At 38.8% G+C, this 16,230-nt stretch overlaps 1 protein-coding gene across 2 annotated transcripts in view; it reads left to right on the plus strand.

The window, feature by feature from the left end:
* LOC147233494 (prospero homeobox protein 1-like) overlaps window positions 1-3,312 on the plus strand; it is a 39,967-nt gene extending 36,655 nt beyond the window's left edge. For both annotated transcript variants that reach the window (XM_086148350.1, XM_086148349.1), the window contains exon 7: window positions 836-3,312. In XM_086148350.1, the coding sequence (XP_086004476.1) occupies window positions 836-1,021 (186 nt within the window). In that variant the 3' untranslated portion in view covers window positions 1,022-3,312. The remainder of the gene's footprint in view (window positions 1-835) is intronic.
* Window positions 3,313-16,230: the final 12,918 nt, after the last annotated feature.

Consider the following 16,230-nt stretch of genomic DNA (forward strand, 5'->3'; position numbering starts at 1 on the left):
ACTGTATAAGAGAACATTTGGAACATTGATTTAATTACTTTTGATGGAGTAAATCTGACATTTTTATGACTTAACATTCATAGCGCCAAGCTAAGCTTAATTTCTATGCCAATTCCACAAAAAGCTGGCATACTTCTTTCACAAACACTTGTCTCTATTTTTGAGATCAACTTTCGATTAAAAACATTATATTCAGACGATCAAATGTCTGCAGAGAAATATAGAAATGCTTCGAAAATACAATGCTGCAAAAAGTATTAAGGCCCATGCTGAAAACTTCCCAACCACACAAATCATACCTGAAAAAATGGTCGTGTTTTAAGTTTGGTCTGACCTCTACTCCATTCAGCCCCTTTGGGTTGAACTAAAAGCCGATTGCAAGCCAAGTCTTTTCACTCAACATGAGAGGCCAGCCTCACTGTTGTGTTTGTAGCTAAAAGCGAACAAATCCCTGTCGCCAGTTTTCAGCTTCCTCTGGAAAGCCTGGACCCAGAGTGGGATCTGATATAGTACCCGATTAACACTCATGGTTTTGGGATTACATGTGGGTATCATGTTGGGGTGTTCACATACTTTCCCAGAGAGTCACTGCTTCAACCTTTTAATGCTTACTTTCTGAGGTGAAGCTGGTCATCTTGTATATATGGAAGAAGCACAGTTCTACATTTCTGTATTTGTACCTTGATGTCATAGATACTGAAATTGCGTGGAAGGGTATTTTGGGGAAGTTTCTCTTAAACTGAAACACTTAAACTAACCATATACCAATTTCGTTTTATTCTACATCTGCACCTGACCCACTTCCTCCCCTCCCCATTCATTTTGTGTCATCTAGGTTCCTGATCGATTTCTGGAGGTGGCCCAGGTGACTCTACGTGAGTTTTTTAATGCTATCGTAGCTGGTAAAGATGCAGACCCATCTTGGAAGAAGGCTATCTACAAGGTGATCTGCAAATTGGACAGTGAGGTTCCAGAGATCTTCAAATCCCCCAACTGTCTGCAAGAGCTTCTTCATGACTGACTAGGACGAGGGAGGAAGTGTGGAAAGCAGGACAAACCTCAGAGGACCATGTGATGTGTATGAAATAAAAGGGCACAGAGTAAGACTTTACGGAAGTCTTTTGCATTGAAATCCATTTGATGGTGTTTAATGATGTTCATGACACGGTAAAGATTTGAAGTGATGCTGGTCTGAGGTTTCCAGAGCCCAACAATTACAACCCTTCCTCCCCAGATATTGAATAACAAAATCATTTTGATCTTGAACGATGAAGAGGGCTTGCACTCAAGAGTCAGAAGATACTCACGTTCATGCACTGTGTTCAGACTTTTGTACATTTAAAAGCAAATCAGTTAAAAATTTAAACTCCTTGCACTTAGAGAGAAGCTTCTCCTTTGTCCCCTGTATCAACTCTAGTTTGCCAAGCTTGCTCTTCAACCTTCTCTGAAGGAACAAAGGAAACGACAAAGGTTGATGGAATAATCTTCTGCCCATCATTGTGATAAAGGAATGAACTAGTACATAGAAAATAATATATAAAACCGTTTTTTATTGTGGATGTTTTTAAGTTACATGGACATTTAAAAAAAAAGTAAAAACCTGATGTTTCTGTATTTTTTTTCTCTCCTTTGTACAAGCATAGAGCATCTCTTCTATGAACCGGAACATGCACAACACACTAACATACATCTTTAGCAGGAAAGCTCAGTAGCATTTCCACATTTTCATACATACCCAGACCAACTGGGCCAAAAAAGAAAAGAAAAGAAAAAAACAAAAACAAACAAAAAACAAGCCTCAGTTGTTCATTACCCTGTTGCCACCTCTTTTAGTTTTTCCCCTTCTTATTGTAATGAGACTTTCTGGGTGTTTGTTCTTGACTATGTGATCTCCCCTGCCCAACCATTTAGTGGCCAGCCCCTCCTGGCTTGTGCCTTCAGGCGTCCAGAGCATCATAGACAATATTTTGCCCTTTAGTGTAAAATCAAGATTCCTAAATGCAGCCACTATCAAAGCCTCATTTCTACAATATCCCTGTAGCTCAATGCATTCTAAGACATTGGTGATCCAGTCTAGAAAAGCGGATTCTTTCATTTTTAATGTTAGTAATATTTATGACCAAGATATTTTCTAGTTGATCAGACAGTTCTAATGTAAGTGTTCTCATATGGACTAATGGTGACAGTGTTCAAAACAATTCCACACATTTGGGGCATTTCTGTGCCTAAATTTTATATTGTTTGTATACTGGAATGTCTGTGATAAGCTATTGGGCTCAACTATTATTTGCAAATTACACTACTGATGGACACAGTAGAATCTGACTATATGGTTTGGTGCTGTAACGATTTGTGTGTTTTTTTCTTGTATTTCAGCTGTCTGCAAAGTTCCTTATAGTATTCCCTGAAAGTTTATGCTCACCTCGATTTTTGATGTTACACAAATGAAATGTTTGTTTACTTTATGTAAGTCATTATTAGTGTTTACTTTTACTCTAAGATGATCTTTCTCCAAAACAATCATTCCAGTTTCTCAGATGTAGGCCTGAACCATTAGGATACTTTACATACTTAAAATCACTGCACAGTAGGGATGCCATATTTGTTTTCCATGAGTGTTTAACCTGTCAAATAGTCTCACTTTACCAAGTAAATACATCTTCTGGTGGATCCCTCTGCAGCTCAATATGATATCATCAAAATTCCACAAAAAGGTTTTGATTCAACTTTGTCCATAAGTAATTGAAGGAGATGAAACAAATCATCAGATTTAAACTGGAAGTATATAATTGATCAATTAAACATTGCAGGCCTGCTGCAGAGTGATGTTCTGAAGTACTGAGCTGAGCATTTTGTCCCTAAAGTCAACTGAGGATCGATCCCCAAAGAGCTCATGTCTTTTTTGTAAAAACTTGTCTCTTCATGCAGGGAACCTCTAAAATAGAGGTCAAAATGGCTAATGTTTGGAAAAACTCAAGATATTTCTCTGTGCTCTGGGCAGCCATTAGGGTTAGGTGCAACAGCCAGGCCATGTGTGAAGTTGAGGTTTAACAGCAGGAAAAAAAAATAATAATAACAAAAAATAAAATAAAAAAACACAACAGAATGCTGTTATTTGTAGCCTGTATAGATGTAATCATTACTCTGATCACTTTGATATTGTTTTATTTATAATGAATAATAACTATTCCTATTAATGTTATTCTGAGGATGATGATTATTAATGCTTGCTACATATTTGACCAGTGGTTCAATTATTGTTCATTCATCGCACTGCAACATGGAATAAATTATTCTTTGAGAAAAAAAAAAGTTCTTTGGAAGTGTCCATTGTATTCGTACCAAGTGCAGAGGGCGTTGACCATTTGCATTTGCGTGCCTGCCCGCACACATGCGTACACACGCACACGCCATAAACCTAAGCAGTAACTAGGCAACATGGGCAACATGATGGCCACTTTAACTCTGTACATGCCCTCCCTGCCCCTCTCCCTCTTTTGCTTTCTGTATTCTGTAAAAAGGGACATGTGATCCCTTGTTGTTGTTGCTGATGAATTGAAAAGAGGAGCGCTGTGTGATTATTGTCAGCACAAAAGACTCAAAAAGCTGCTGACGCCTAGATTAGCCAGTACAAAGACACAGGGACAGACACACAAAAAAACATAGGTACGGACTCACTCATACACATACACACAAAGAAATGGCCTGTCTGCCCTTGTTACCCCACCATCCTTCTCACTCCTCTGTCACCCCTCCATCACTGATATATCTCTCCTTCTCCTCTCTGTACCTCTCTTATTTCCACCCGTTTTCCTCTGTCATAGGTTTCATTTCATCTCCGCTCACACCACTTACCTCTCTTAACACACACACACACACACACACACACACACACACACACACACACACACACACACACACACACACACACACACACACACACACACACACACACACACACACACACACACACACACACCATGCTCTGTGTGTGTTGGCGCCAACCACTAACTGGCATCACACAATGCCAACCACCATCACCAGCATGGAATAATATGCCAGCACTCAGTGTGCCTTTCTTCTCCCCTCTCACACACAGCAGAAAGTATAAAATAAATAAACAAGGTGTGAGTAGACCTGACCACACATACTTCTGGCATCGTATTTAAATTATATTCAAGTATTTGCCATGATACGGTAGAAGTGGGATGATCATTCAGCTAGCCAGAGCAGTAATGAACATAATAGCACAGGAAAGCTGTTGATGTGCTCAGTAATGTAATGACTCTCCTCCATTATCAATAACACATTTTGAAATTTAACAAGAGGAAAAAAGCAAATATAATGTATCGTGATTTTTTTGCCCCCACAACTTTAAACAATAGTTAAAATAGAAACCAACAAGCAAATGTAGCACGCTGGGGAAATTTGTTCGTCAAAAGTGAAGTGTCAAAAGAGTGAAACTGGAGGTGTTTGAGAAGTCACAGACGACTCATTTTTCATAAACTGCAAAATAAACGAGAGGAACAGACTTAAAAGATAGGGAAATATAGTAGAATAAAAGGAACTGGTATAAAAATGTTGAATACTATATAATGTCTCATACTGTAGTGATAAAACTAAATCAAAGCAATAAGAATAGGACAGGAGAAAACAAAGAGATATAAAAAGAGATGTAAGTGTTCGTCCTTTATTTGTGTTTTTTTGTTGTTTTTTTTGATGATGGTGATTTGTTCCATTAATGAAAACAAGGGCAACATCCAGATGCTACATATAACCATGTTTCCTCTGTGATACATTACAGATCAATGTTTAAACATACAGAAACAGATCCGCAGAGTTATGTACACTCACCAGCTCAAATAAGAATTAGTGAGCAAAACATAAGCAGAACTGCTGAAACCTGAAGATCCTACAGATGACCTGTGAGGCAGGTTGCAAAGGTGAAACAATTGCTTAAGATATGATATGTATTCATTTGACAGTAGGAAAATTATAAGAAAATAAGCACAATTTTATTATATGTATTTCCTCTATCATACGAAAGTTAATTAGGAGTGAACACTGAAACAACTTGATGCCTAATTTGTTTCAAGCCAATAAGCGTGTGGCTTTTTGTAGCTATTTGTCATAGACAGCCAACTGTCGGGGCTCAACAGCTCCACCATCCAAATTTAAAATAATACCCAATATATACATACACTAATTGTCGTACAAAACACAAAAGTCCAAAGTCCCCAATAATATTATTATTTTGACAAAACTAACTGACCTCAGTACTGACAGAGTATTCAGTTTTATAAGTTTACATGGGGGTCTAGTTCTTGTTTAACACATGCTTGAAGATTTCTAGCCACTATTTGGACACAATCTCCTGTCGGCTAGAGGTGAACTTATGCAAACAGTGACAGGTGAATATCCTCTATTTTAACTTCAGCTAATCTCACATTTCAAATATCATTGATAGCTGAACTTCTTCAACTAATTTACAATTACAGTGTTGTTTTTACCAAAGCCACAACTTCCCACCTCTCACAAAATTCAGTGGGGGTACCTTTCATTCTTTCAAAATATTTGTGTCCTGTTCAGTTAGTCTTTGTAACAAAGACTATGATTATCATACGTTTCACGATTATGAGTATGATATACAGAACAATGACAATTTCTGGTTTAACTTTTAGACGACGAAAAAAAGCATAAAAGAAAGCCCCAGAAAGAGGAGAGGATTTTGTGGATTGCTACCACTGTGAAAGCTTTTTATTAGAAGCGGATGTGCTGAACAGGAGGTGGGGTCACTCTTTGCTCTATATGATCTGTCTCACACACACACACACACACACACACACACACACACACACACACACACACACACACACACACACACACACACACACACACACACACACACACACACACACCTTCTGCCTGAGAAAGCACATCTGAGCAGTGCAACAATAAAACAGCTGTGTTTGTGTTGCACTGATGATTGTTTCATTCACAATCAGCCTGTCATACACACAAACACACATGCAAACAGACACACTGTCTACCACGATGGCTTGACAGTGATACTGAGTAATGGCAGCTATTATGATTGAGTTGGGAGTGTATTATAGAGAAAATCTCTCCTCACTATAATATTTATAGCGGCAACTATCTTAGCTGTGTTAACTGCAACTTAGGTGGACAGTGGCTAATGTGTGTATAAGAAATTGTATGTTTTCAATTTTCTACATTCACACATAAATAGATTGAATACTTTATATTCATCATTTGAAAGTTACAAGTTTGATCATCTTTGAGCTTGAAATATCAGTTGTCATTTCCACGTTATAACAAAAGAATATATTTTATTGAATAAGTGATTTATGTTCATAATTTTGTGTTTGATGCTAGAATTGCCATCTTGCCATGTCTCTGCTGATCATTTAAGTAGTATCCACAATATATAGCCGTCTGTCCAACCTTTGTAATATAGATAAGGTATTGAATTTTGTTCCAGAGTTTTAATGGTGAATAACAACGAGAGAAATGTTGTTGGAGAGCATTGCCACTGCACGGTAAAGTTGATCTTTTGGATATATAACACCATAATATTGTCTTTTTGTCCAATTGAATGAATGTTTGTATTATTGTCATGCTCAGTCTGTTTGTTTACTTTGTTCCTTTTAAGTATGTTTTCCAAGTGGAATATTTTTCTGTCCCTGTTTTTTTTTTTTTTTATCTGACAGGTTTATGACCAATATGCTACCATAGATATCTTATTTCCTCAGTAATATATCTCTATATTGTAATGGCAATAAAGCAACATTGACTAGAAATGGGGCTGAAATGTTTGTGAGGTTGAAACTGAATCTTTGAATGACTTTATTCAAGAGAACAGGTGAACATCTGTGCAGAACTTGAAGTAATACCTTCAAGATACTCTGTATTATGAAAATAGAATGAAAAGTACAAAGACAACCAAAAAGGGGAATTAAAAGTTAATGAAGGGGAACTGCTGCAGAGTTTATTTCTCTGTTCCTCCTGAGGGATTTGAAGCTCTTTTAAAAACAAAAAAGTGAGTTCACTGGCTAAAATAAGACTCGATGCTTCGTTTATGGCTCATGTACATCAGAACAATAACGCAGCTGCCGCTTCAGCTGTCTAGTCACGAGCTAAACCAAACAAGGATCCAAAAAAACTGTTGCCATGGAGCGTCCAAATACTCAATCGTGTGAATGGTCACATACATTACTTTTAATTATTGATACCAAAGGAAGCAGAATTACCCTGTTCCCACTTCTGACAGTACTAAACCCACATGCTCAAGGCCCACCTTGCCTTACTCACGGCACAGTCTATCATTAGTCTACGTTCATTCAGTAATCATAGCAATGGAGAGACCCTGCATCGGGTTTGGTGATCAGAGAACCCACTGACTGCTGAAAAAAACTCATACTGAGGGTCAGTAAGAAAAAGTTGAGCAAAATAGAACTGAATGATACAACCAGCCAAATGTGAGATTTGCTCTAGATCACCTTGAATGTTTTAAACTTGGCATACCCTTAGAGTTACAAGTGGTGGGAATGGCATGTGTTAGAGGTTGAATTGCCCTGTTCACACTATACCAGTACTTTTAACAACAACGACAATCACTGTATTTTTATGTATTTATTCACTAAATCGTTTAAAATCAAAATTGAAAAAAACGCATTCAGCACAGAAATTTTTAAGGAATTGAATTGAAGCCAGACATTCCTCCAAGACGCTCGGTTAGCACTTGTGCAAACAGGATAAAGTGACTATGGGACCTAAATGATTGAAGGCTTTAACAATGCAATAGCATGAGCAGGTAAAAATTATGACAAATAATTTACAGCAGTGGTTGACATTCCAGACAGATAGGACCATTATCCTGGACAGTTTATGTGCGCCCACATTCTGGATTGTTAATTGTTAGACTTCACACAGTCACATGTTTATAAGATTTCCTTACGCCATACTTTCCCAAAATTAAAGATTGAAATCCTGCAAAAGTAAAGCATGTGTCACCAACAGTTGAAAAATAACATCAGTTCGGAACAAAGCTTTTTAGACAAAATTCTTAGTGAAATCATTTTATGCAGTGAGTCAAATTAGTTTTATTTAGGTGCTTTTGAAAGGCTTCTAAATAAACTATTAAGATTAAAAGGTATTAAACTACTAGTTATGTCAGAAATATACCCGCTGTGTATGCGTTGTAATTCTGCATATTTTCATGATGCCACTATATATATATATATCACCTTGTTTTTTTTCTTATATCATCAACCAATCCTGTGATTTTTGCCACGAGCCCAGGAAAGTGAAGCAAACGTGAAGTGGAATTTCTGCATGATGGACGGAATGTTAAGTTTGCTATTGCAGACTTGTACATAAATTATCTTTATGTGTGTTTTTTTAAGAAGTAAGGCACATACAGGGGTTTGTAAGATGTAATTGTAAATTTTGATTAGCATTTCAAAAGCAGTTACTTATTTATGCTTTAATGCACCGTTCTTCAACTTAAGAGCATTATCTTGCCTTCGATTGACCACAGTCACGTTTTCCTGTAATACTGAAATGATCGCTTTAAAACAAGATTGAGATAAACAATTGATTGAATGTGATCATCAGGGGCTGCAACAATCACTGTTCGCTTGTTGAACAGACTTTCATCAGCGAACGCTGCAGGTTTATTTGTGCGACTACTTGAAGACAACACCCAAGTGAATTAAGGTAATTGTTTCTAACAGCTGCCCTGATGGCACTTTGACTTTTTCCTCCCAACACTCTTTCACCCTTTCTTCCTTAGGTGAAATCCTCTGTTCCCCTCCATCTACCTATCTACTTTGATATGGATTTCATTCATCAATATCACTGCAGCCATCTACCATTCATTTTGCAGCTATTACTTCAAAGAATCACGTCTCAGTTTTTCTTTTCCTCCTTCAACCTTCTTATCACCATCCCTCCTATCATTCCCTCTTCCTCATTCCTCCCTCCATCCCTCCTTCCATCAGCAGTCTGTTCGCTAATCAAACACCATCTGTCCTTCCATCCCCAACCTGTCAGGAGCAGCTGCCAGCCGCTCTCTTAACAACACTTTTAACAACCCTGCTGCATCTTCCACGGCCTGCCGCCCGCCGCCACCGCCGGTTGGATGTTGTAGATGAGGGCCACCACCTCCAACAACACAACAGACGCATGTGCGATCAACGGATTTCAGAAACATGTGTACTGGGTAATCAGCCTGTGCAAGTCACAAAGGAGGCAAATAATTAACAGAGGAGAAATGACAGATTTGGGAGGAATAAAAACTAAGGACAAGAGGAGATCAAGAAAAATGGGCTGGTAAAACAGTCAGGAAAAATCAAAGTAGAAAACTTCTGCTGGCCTCTCACTGAACCTAAGTGGCATAGTCATGAACCATGAGGAAAGAAAATGAAATTACACCAGTGAAAGAAGAATAATGACCAAACAGAAGGTATAAACTATGAGATAAAACAGAGGAGAGATAGCGCTCAATAAAAGTGTGGAAGTCTAAATAGTAATCAAGGGAAGAATCAGCCGCCTGCTCAAAAAAAGGATTTGGAACTAATGGTGGAAAGTAAAAGCTCCCAACACACACACACACACACACACACACACACACACACACACACACACACACACGCACACAAATAATTTTAAACATAAGTACTGCACAGTTATGAGACACACAACTTGAATACAATCATCTTAAACTCATATAATGCAATCATCCATCTTACAAGCATTACACATATAATCACACACTAATTCTCATTCATAAACACAAAATACAGTCATCATCATCATCATCATCATACATAGACACACACACACACACAATCACATACCCCCCCCCCCCCCCACACACACACACACACACACACAAACACTGCACTGCTGTTGTCAGGAACATGCCAAGACATTTTCAAGTGTTATATCCTAAGGAACTTCCCCAACCAATCATTGGTACATTGGCCAGATGTTCACTGGTGCTTCCACACAATGTTCTCACAGACACACTTAAACACATACACACAGACACACACTATATAAACTATATAACACTGACTGGTCTCATTTTCCCTTTATGCACATGAGCATTTGATATGGGACTGAAAATGCCAAGAATGCACTTCGTCATCTCACAGTGGGAGATGGGAAGAGAAAGAGATAATGGAGGGGAAACTAAGTGAAAAAATAGTGATGACAAGGTTTGCAATAGTAGATGTAAGTGGAACACAAAGTCACAAATTTATGTAGAAATAAGCCAATTGTGAGCCTGTACACAATTTGCTGGTTACTCATTGGTCCATAGCATTTTCTTTAGGGGCAAGCAGATGAAGAGAAAGCTTTACATCACACACCAACACATCAACGCACTTTTTTATCCCTGTTGACTTGGACTGCATAGCAATGACTCTGTAATGTTTAATGTAATGCAATATTTTGTAACGATATTTTGTATCTTCATTCAGGTCAGGGACGATCCCTATTGTGTCACTGTTAGTATTAATTTATAATTATATATCATCATATCTATAATATATATATCTTCAGTTTGCTACCAAACTGACCAACAATGGCGTTGAACCGGTGATTCTATGTAATTTTACAAGTGTTAAGTCAATAAAAGGACGGTGAATTATTGGAAAAGTCTTTCTACAAATTCTGTCCTTCTATATATGCTTCCAGATTTGGGTTTGGCAATATGACTTCATATATGTATCAGATTTATTTAGAACTTTTAACAACACAGCAATAATAAACACCTCATCAGTACCTTATTAGGTAGACACAAGTGTGTTTGTGTCATATGTACTGTTGTATACACTCACATACACACACACACACACACACACGCACACGCACACGCACACGCACACGCACACGCACATATATATATGCTTGTATTTTTAGCAGGTCAATAAAGTTTGGGCTTTTTTTCCTGCAACATGTTAGCAGGCATCCTGAGGACATTGGCAAGGCACCCTGTGACTGTAAAATTCAACCAGCAGAGAGAGGTGACTCCTGATGATGAAATCAATAAAGGCTCACACCGTGTAGATTCTCAGCACTCACACATACACAACACTTGCTTGCAGATATACACACACTCAACACACACACACACACACAAGGGAGTGTGTCAGCCACGTGTTTCATGTCCAATAAGGACATTAAGTCTGTCAATAAGAGCCTTTCAAGAATAACAGGGGTTCTATCAACTGACCCACATGGGTACAGATAATATATCCTCATCTACACACTTGGTGTGCACACATACCTACACTTACACAGAAGCACTAACTTTCTGCTAACACTTTGTCCTTTAACCAGACAAAAACAGAAAGATGCCTGGGGCTGTTCCATTTTAATCCGCGCCACCCAAACCCTTCTGACATCCCCTGATTCACACATTTTTTGGTTTCTTCTCTTCTTTGTCCGTCACCCTCTTTACAGTTTTCCTTTCCATTTTCCTCCTTTGGTCCGAGTTGACTAATAGACAGATTTGGGATTATTATGGTGTGTTTTGTTTATTTCAATTTAACAATGCTTCTTTCCCTTCTGGCTGCTCCCTCCATGGGTCAGCACAGAGAATAATATTCCTCCATGTAACCCTCTCCTCTGCATCCTCTTCTCTCACACCATCAAACTTCAAGTACTCTTTTATTCCATCCATAAATCGTCTCTTTGGTCTTCCTCTTGGCCTCATGCCTGGCAGTTTTAACCTCGACATCCTTCTGTAAAAATATATTCACAATCTCTGCCTGTACATGGTCAAGCCATCTAAGTCATGCCTCTGACTTATTTTTCCAAAACATCTAAAATGTGCTTTCTCTCTCCCAAGCCCTGCCTCCTGTCTTTTCCTCAAGGCCACTGGCTGATACTCTTTCCATCACTTCTAACCTGTTTGTACACATTTCTTCATTTTTTTTCCACACACTCCCCCCTGCTCTGGACTCTAAGTCACTTCTCTGCCTCACCAGACTTCCTCATACAGCACCACAATTCCTCTCTAAGTACCCGGTCATATGTTTTTTTCTTGATCTACAAAAGCACAATGCAGTTCCCGCTGACTTACTCTGAACTTCTCTATCTACATTCTCAAAGCAAATATTGCATTTGTTGTATCCTTCCGTGAAATGAAAACATACCGCTACCTACAAATGCTTGCTTCTTCCCTCAGCCTACCTTCTACCACTCTTTCCCATAACTTCAATGAATGGTCTCACTTGTTCTTAAAAATGAGAACCAGCCTGGACACTTCCCTACCTCCACAGGTGCATCATCAGGACCAACTTCCTTTCCATTCTTCATCCTTTTCAGTGGCCTCCTTGCTTCACCTTTATCAATATCTGCTACTTTGTAGCTTCAAACTCTGCTACTTTTTGTCTAGTCTCATATTCCTCATCCATCAGCTGTCCACAGTACTCTTTTCATATCCCCATCATACTTCTTGTACCTGTCAAAATATTTTCCTCTCCATCCTTAATCACCCAAGCCTGCTACACAGCCTTCCAATCTCTTACTCCTTCATTTCCTCGGTCCACCACTAAGCCATCATTTCTTCCTTCCTTAGAAAAGTTCTCTCCTGGCTGTCTCCCAGATCACATTAACTACAGTTATCCAGTCATCTGGAGACTCCAACTGACCTCCCACTGCCTTTCTAAACTAATACCTCAAAACTCATAAAACCCTTCTTTTTTCAGCTTCCACCACTTCATTCACTTGTGCCTTTCATTTTCCTTGCCACCAGTCATCTCCCAATCTACCATCGCGTACTTTCTGTCTACGCGCTCAACAACCGCGACTTTGCAGTCACTGTTTTATGATTACATCATCAATACAAGATATAGTCCACCTCCATCCTTTTTACAAAGTCTACCACCATCATCCCCTCCGTGATCCCAACCTGTTTACCAAACCTGCCCATCACTTCATTACCTCTGTTGCCTGCAAGATGATTCTTACTCCGTTACCATACCATGGTAGAAAATTTAAAACCTGCTTCTAACTCTGTTACCTTCCCACCTGGCCTCCTGGACACAGTATATCCAACCTGCTCTTCTGCATCATGTCAACCAATTCTAGCATTTCCTTACTCTCAGTCCCAGAATCTTGCTACTAATTATATATCATGGTCAAGTGTATTTATTATGTTGCTTGGATGCATTTGTGTAAGTGCATTGAGTGCGTATTCCGTACATAGCTGCATTAAGCTCACCTGGCAAGCAGCGCGATGTCAATGCCCTAATCTTTTATATCTCTGTATGTTTCCATTTTAACTGAAACAAGCCTGAGGAAATCTGAACACTCTTTGTGGATAAAATATGTATGTGACAAGAACTCCACACTTGGAATATATGTGCATGTGTTTTTTTAAATGTATGTGAGTCTCACGAGCTCTTCATTGTCCTTTTGTCAAGATCCCAAAGTGGGCAGAGGAATTTCATTTATCAAGAAATGCACGGGGCCCCTACAAGAGCCCTCTTCAGAAACACACACACACACACACACACATTCTATAAATAAATCCATAACAAAGTGTCAAGAACGGTGCTTCTTACTATGAGATGAGATGCAGTAGGTAAAAGACATGGTTTGTGTAATTGCATGGTTTGTGTAACTGTATGAAGAAATAATTCAGACTGAAATGAGAAAAAGTTAAAAGGAAAACCCAAGGTTGACTTACACGAAAGAGAGGTGACAGGGGGTAAGAATCTTGGGCCTCTCATGCTTCTATGTCTTAAAACAGACCACAAATAATCATGTGGGGTTTCTTTGAACACATTGTGGTCAAGGTTCACTGTCAGGTCAGCTGGAATGGGTGAACACGACATAAAAAAAAACAACACACGTGTAAATGTGTGCTCATGAATGACACTAGTGGACACCTGTCAGCTGGCAGCTAAGCAAAAGCTGGGAATAAAATGAAGATGAATATATAAAAAAAAAACTTCTACTGTCATTAAGACATGGTTAAGTTCCCAGAATGGCATGTTGAGTTGTATTTCTTTTTAGTATTTTTATTACTTTTTTGAGGACAAAAGCCATAATTGCTTTACATAAGGAATTCAGGTGACAACAGTTATTTCTATTGTGTGTTAAATTTCAAACATGAACATGTTTACTGCAACGTTGATTGAGTAATTGAAAATGTGTAGAATATCATTGGAAACTACCATAGGGAAAACCATAAGTTGTCCCCCTCCTCTGAAATGACTAAAATACAGCAATAAAAACTGTAAAAAAGAAGACATTATCCAGAGTATTACCAGACACATTGCTTATTAAAAAAAAAGAAAAACTAGTGCAAATCCAAATCCAAAATGTGGCTAGCTGTTGAATGGGATGGACATGAAGTATGAAATGAAGATACTGGAAAGCTATTTTCTACATGTGGAAGTTGGCACCAAATTTTGTAAAACTATTTTTTTCTAAAAAAGTGGCAAAAAAAAAAAAGAAATGGCTTTTGAAACGGCCAGAAAGCATAAGCATTAAGTGAGCTCCATATCCAAACCCCTATGTATTATATATTTAAAATATATATATACATACATGTATAATACTATATGGGCAAAAGTATTTTCTCACCTGCCTTGACTCACAAATGAATGTAAGTGACATCCCTTTCCTAATCCATAGAGTTCAATAATAGGTCGGTCCACCCTTTTCAGCTAAACCAGCATCAGTTCTTCCGGAAAGACTGTCCACAAGGTTCAGGAGTGTGTCTATATGAATTTTTGACCATTCGTCCAGAATCGCATTTGTGATGTTGGACGAGAAGGCCTGACTCTCAGTCTCCACTCTAATCATCCCAAAGGTGTTCCGTCGGGTTGAGGTCAGGACTCTGTGCAGGCCAGTCAAGTTCAACCACACCAGATTCTGCCATCCATGTCTTTATGGACATTGCTTTGTGAGCTGGTGCACAGTCATGTTGGAAAAAGAAGGGGCCAACTCCAAACTATTCCCACAAAGTTGGGGTATGGAATTGTCCAAAATGTTTGTATGCTGAAGCTTTCAGAGTTCCTTTCACTGGAACTCAGGGGCCAAGACCAGCTCCTGAACTAGGCACCGCCAAACTTCACACTTGGCACAGTGCGGTCAGACAAGGACCGTTCTCCTGGCAACTCCAAAAACCAGACTCGTCCATCAGACTGCCAGATGGAGAAGCGCAATATGTCAGTCCAGAGAACGTGTCGCCACTCCTCTAGAGTCCAGTGGCGGCGTTCTTTACACCACTGCATCCGACACTTTGCATTGCACTTGGTGATGTGTGGCTTGGATGCAGCTGCCCGGCCATGGAAACTCATTCCATAAGTTCTCTGCGCACTGTTCTTGAGCTAATCTGAAGGCCACATGAAGTTTGGAGGCCTGTAGCAATTGACTCTACAGAAAGTTGGCTACCTCTTTGCATCTGCTGGCCCCACAACATCAGATTACGTGGCCTACCACTTTGTGGCGGAATTGCTGTCATTCCCAAACACTTCCATGTTCTTATAACGCAACTGACAGTTGACTGTGGAATATTTAGGAGCGAGGAAATTTCAGGACTGGATTTGTTGCACAGGTGGCAACCTTCCCAGTTTCACGCTGGAATTCACTGAGCTCCTGAAAGTGACCCATTCTTTCACAGTTTGTAAAAACAGTCTGCATGCGTAGATGCTTGATTTTCTACACCTGTGGCCATGGAAGTGTCTGGAATACATGATTCTGATTATTTAGATGGGTGAATGAATTCTTTTGGCCATATGGTGTATATACATACATATATTTATCTTACATTAATTCAATCTCATCAAACTTTGCTGACATAATTTTCTGTCAGGGTGGAACAAACACATTTCTACCAGTTTTTTGTTAATTTATGCTGTTTAATCTACTTTATCAATTTTTTTGTTTGTTTATTCCTGTTCTTGGCTTTTCCCACAAATTGTAATTTTTAATTTCAGGGATTTCACTGAAGAAAAAAATATGGAATAACGATTTTGCCACATTTGCCAAATTAAGAACATCACTAGCACACCGAAGACAGAATAAGATCCACCCGTATGTAAATTGGAAAATTATGGTAATTTTTAATTCAAAAAGAATCCCCTGAACTTAACATATTGTTGATATATAGCGCTGATATATACCCCATTGTTTTAGTCATAATTCGAACTTTATTCAGACCGTTAAATGAAAACTTAAACA

The sequence above is a fragment of the Fistularia commersonii genome, chromosome 6 (assembly GCF_037954325.1).
Source record: "Fistularia commersonii isolate RoL2024-O1a breed Wild chromosome 6, RoL_Fcom_v1.0, whole genome shotgun sequence".
NCBI classification, from domain to species: domain Eukaryota; kingdom Metazoa; phylum Chordata; class Actinopteri; order Syngnathiformes; family Fistulariidae; genus Fistularia; species Fistularia commersonii.